The 2,210-nt window shown below is 45.2% G+C and overlaps 1 protein-coding gene across 1 annotated transcript in view; it reads left to right on the forward strand.

The window, feature by feature from the left end:
• Positions 1 to 230: 230 nt before the first annotated feature.
• The window catches only part of xkr7b (XK, Kell blood group complex subunit-related family, member 7b), a 157,700-nt gene continuing 155,720 nt past the window's right edge, over positions 231 to 2,210 (forward strand). The window contains exon 1 of the mRNA XM_056449301.1: positions 231 to 756. Within this exon, the coding sequence (XP_056305276.1) occupies positions 281 to 756 (476 nt within the window). The 5' untranslated portion in view covers positions 231 to 280. The remainder of the gene's footprint in view (positions 757 to 2,210) is intronic.

The following is a 2,210-nucleotide window of genomic DNA, read 5'->3' on the forward strand; positions in this document are numbered from 1 at the left end:
TGTTTGTGAAACAGGGCTGATTGCATCCCTCCGCAAACCAATTATATCCCTGAGGTCTGTCCGTTTTCCCTCCCCTTCTCTCTCTCTCTCTCTCTCTCTCTCTCTCTCTCTCTCTCTCGTTCTCTCCTCATCCATCCTTCTTCTCTCTCTCTCTCTCTCTCTCTCTCTCTCTCTCTCCCAGCGCTCCCATGAACTTTCACACACACTCTCCAGCACACACATCCCCCTCCCCTCTCATTGTACTTCGCTTTCCTTTGCCCACTCTCTTTCTACAACAAACATGGCCGCTAAATCGGATGGAGCAGCCGTGTGTGAGAGCGCTTCTCGGTGTCTGCTTGGCCCTGAGCAGAGCGCGGCTCCTCTGCTCCCTCACGCCGAGAAGCGCTTCTCTCTGCTGGACTGCTGCTGGGTGCTCTGCGCCCTCCTGGTCTTCTTCTCCGACGGAGCCACCGACCTGTGGCTGGCAGCGGACTACTACTTGAGGCGGGACTATTGGTGGTTCGGGCTCACGCTGGTGTTCGTGGTGGTTCCCTCCGCGGTGGTTCAGGTGTTAAGTTTCAGGTGGTTCGTGTACGATTACTCGGAGATGAGCGCGTCTCCGGGAGGGGACGGATGCGATTTCAGCACCAAGGACAGCGACCGGCGGAGCGGCAGCGGCAGAACTCTGCCTGCGAGCGGGACGCGGAAATGCTGCAGAGTGTGCATGTGGCTCTTCCAGTCCATCATCCACATCTTGCAGCTCGGCCAAGTCTGGAGGTAAGATGCATGTGTGCACAACTTCTCTCAGAGCCCACACGCGTGGCGGTGATGCATCTCCATCCAGAGTGTCTGTTTCCTTGGAAGGGATGCTAGTCTTATTGTGGCTTGGTGATGCTTTGGGAGCAGATGGAAAGAGCTGCATCCCTGTCTGTCTACATCCCGACTCGCTCCTCTTGGCTGCGCGTTTTTGCTGTTTGCCAACATATAGATGGTGTGCCAAAGTGGACAGATCGCCCCGTGCCATCTCTGGTGGCCCCGCGGTCACGTCACCCTCAGGTTGTATTGAACTGGATGTTGCGTTTGGCTTATGTTCACCGTGTCCTTTGGAGCAAGCCGTTAAGAAATAAGAGCAACTTCTTGGCCAATAAACATGCGTTCTGATTTTAAAGACATCTGCGTGCACTGGCATTCGGTTGTGTCCAATAAAGCTTCCCCATGTTTGTGTTGCAATCCACATGAGTAGCATGCTTCACATTTCAGTTTACCTTCTGTACTTTATTTTAATTACTTAACATTATGCAACCTTGTAATGAAGTTGCATTTGTGTCAGCAAGTAGTTGTCAATCATTTAAAATCAATTCTTATTTCTATATTTTAAGTACAGGTCATAATGATATTGGAACCTTATTTCACCCAGATTGAGACATTTTATTTCCATAAAAGCTATTTGAACATTAATAAGGGACACTTTTTCAAGTGATGTTGTAAGTTAAACACCTAAAGCAACACCAGTGTTATATGTTTCTAATATTTTGATGACTTAATAAAACTTGTTGGGTCATTAAAAGGAGCACAAATACCCCATCAAACACCAGAACAAGCCAGTGACTCAATTGAGAACTTCTGTGCTATAAAAATACACAGAATCTTATAGTACTTCCTCAAAATAGCTTGATCAAATCAACAGTAAATCCCACAGCAGAGTCTACACATTTAGAAACTGCTCTTTTCAAATAAAACAGGCACAGGTTCATCACTGGCTTAGTGACTTTCTTCTTCTTCTTCTAAAGAGGACCAAAACTCATGTTGTCTTCTTTCTTTAGTCTGGCTTTCTCTTGTCCTCCAGTTGTTGTTTTTCTGTTCATGGAGAAGTTTTCAAGACTACCATGCTTGTTTAGTGATCTCTGTAGGCATCAAGTGCTCTTTGGGATGACATAGTGCACTATAATTAGAAAAATGATTGAAGTATGTTGGTTTCTGAAGGGTCACTTCACCCAAAAATGTAAAATCTCAGTCATCATTCACTCAGCATTTCTGTTAGCGTTTCTTTCTTTCGTTGAACACAAAGTTATTTTTAAAAATGCTGGTTGATGGCACCCATTGATATCCATTTTCTTACTATAGAAATCAATAGGTATCATCAACCAGCATTTTTCAAAATATCTTCTATTGTGTTCAATAGAAGAAAGAAACTCATAATGTTAAATGTTGAGGTAATGGTGAGGTCACTA

This window comes from Danio aesculapii, chromosome 23 (genome assembly GCF_903798145.1).
Source record: "Danio aesculapii chromosome 23, fDanAes4.1, whole genome shotgun sequence".
NCBI lineage: Eukaryota > Metazoa > Chordata > Actinopteri > Cypriniformes > Danionidae > Danio > Danio aesculapii.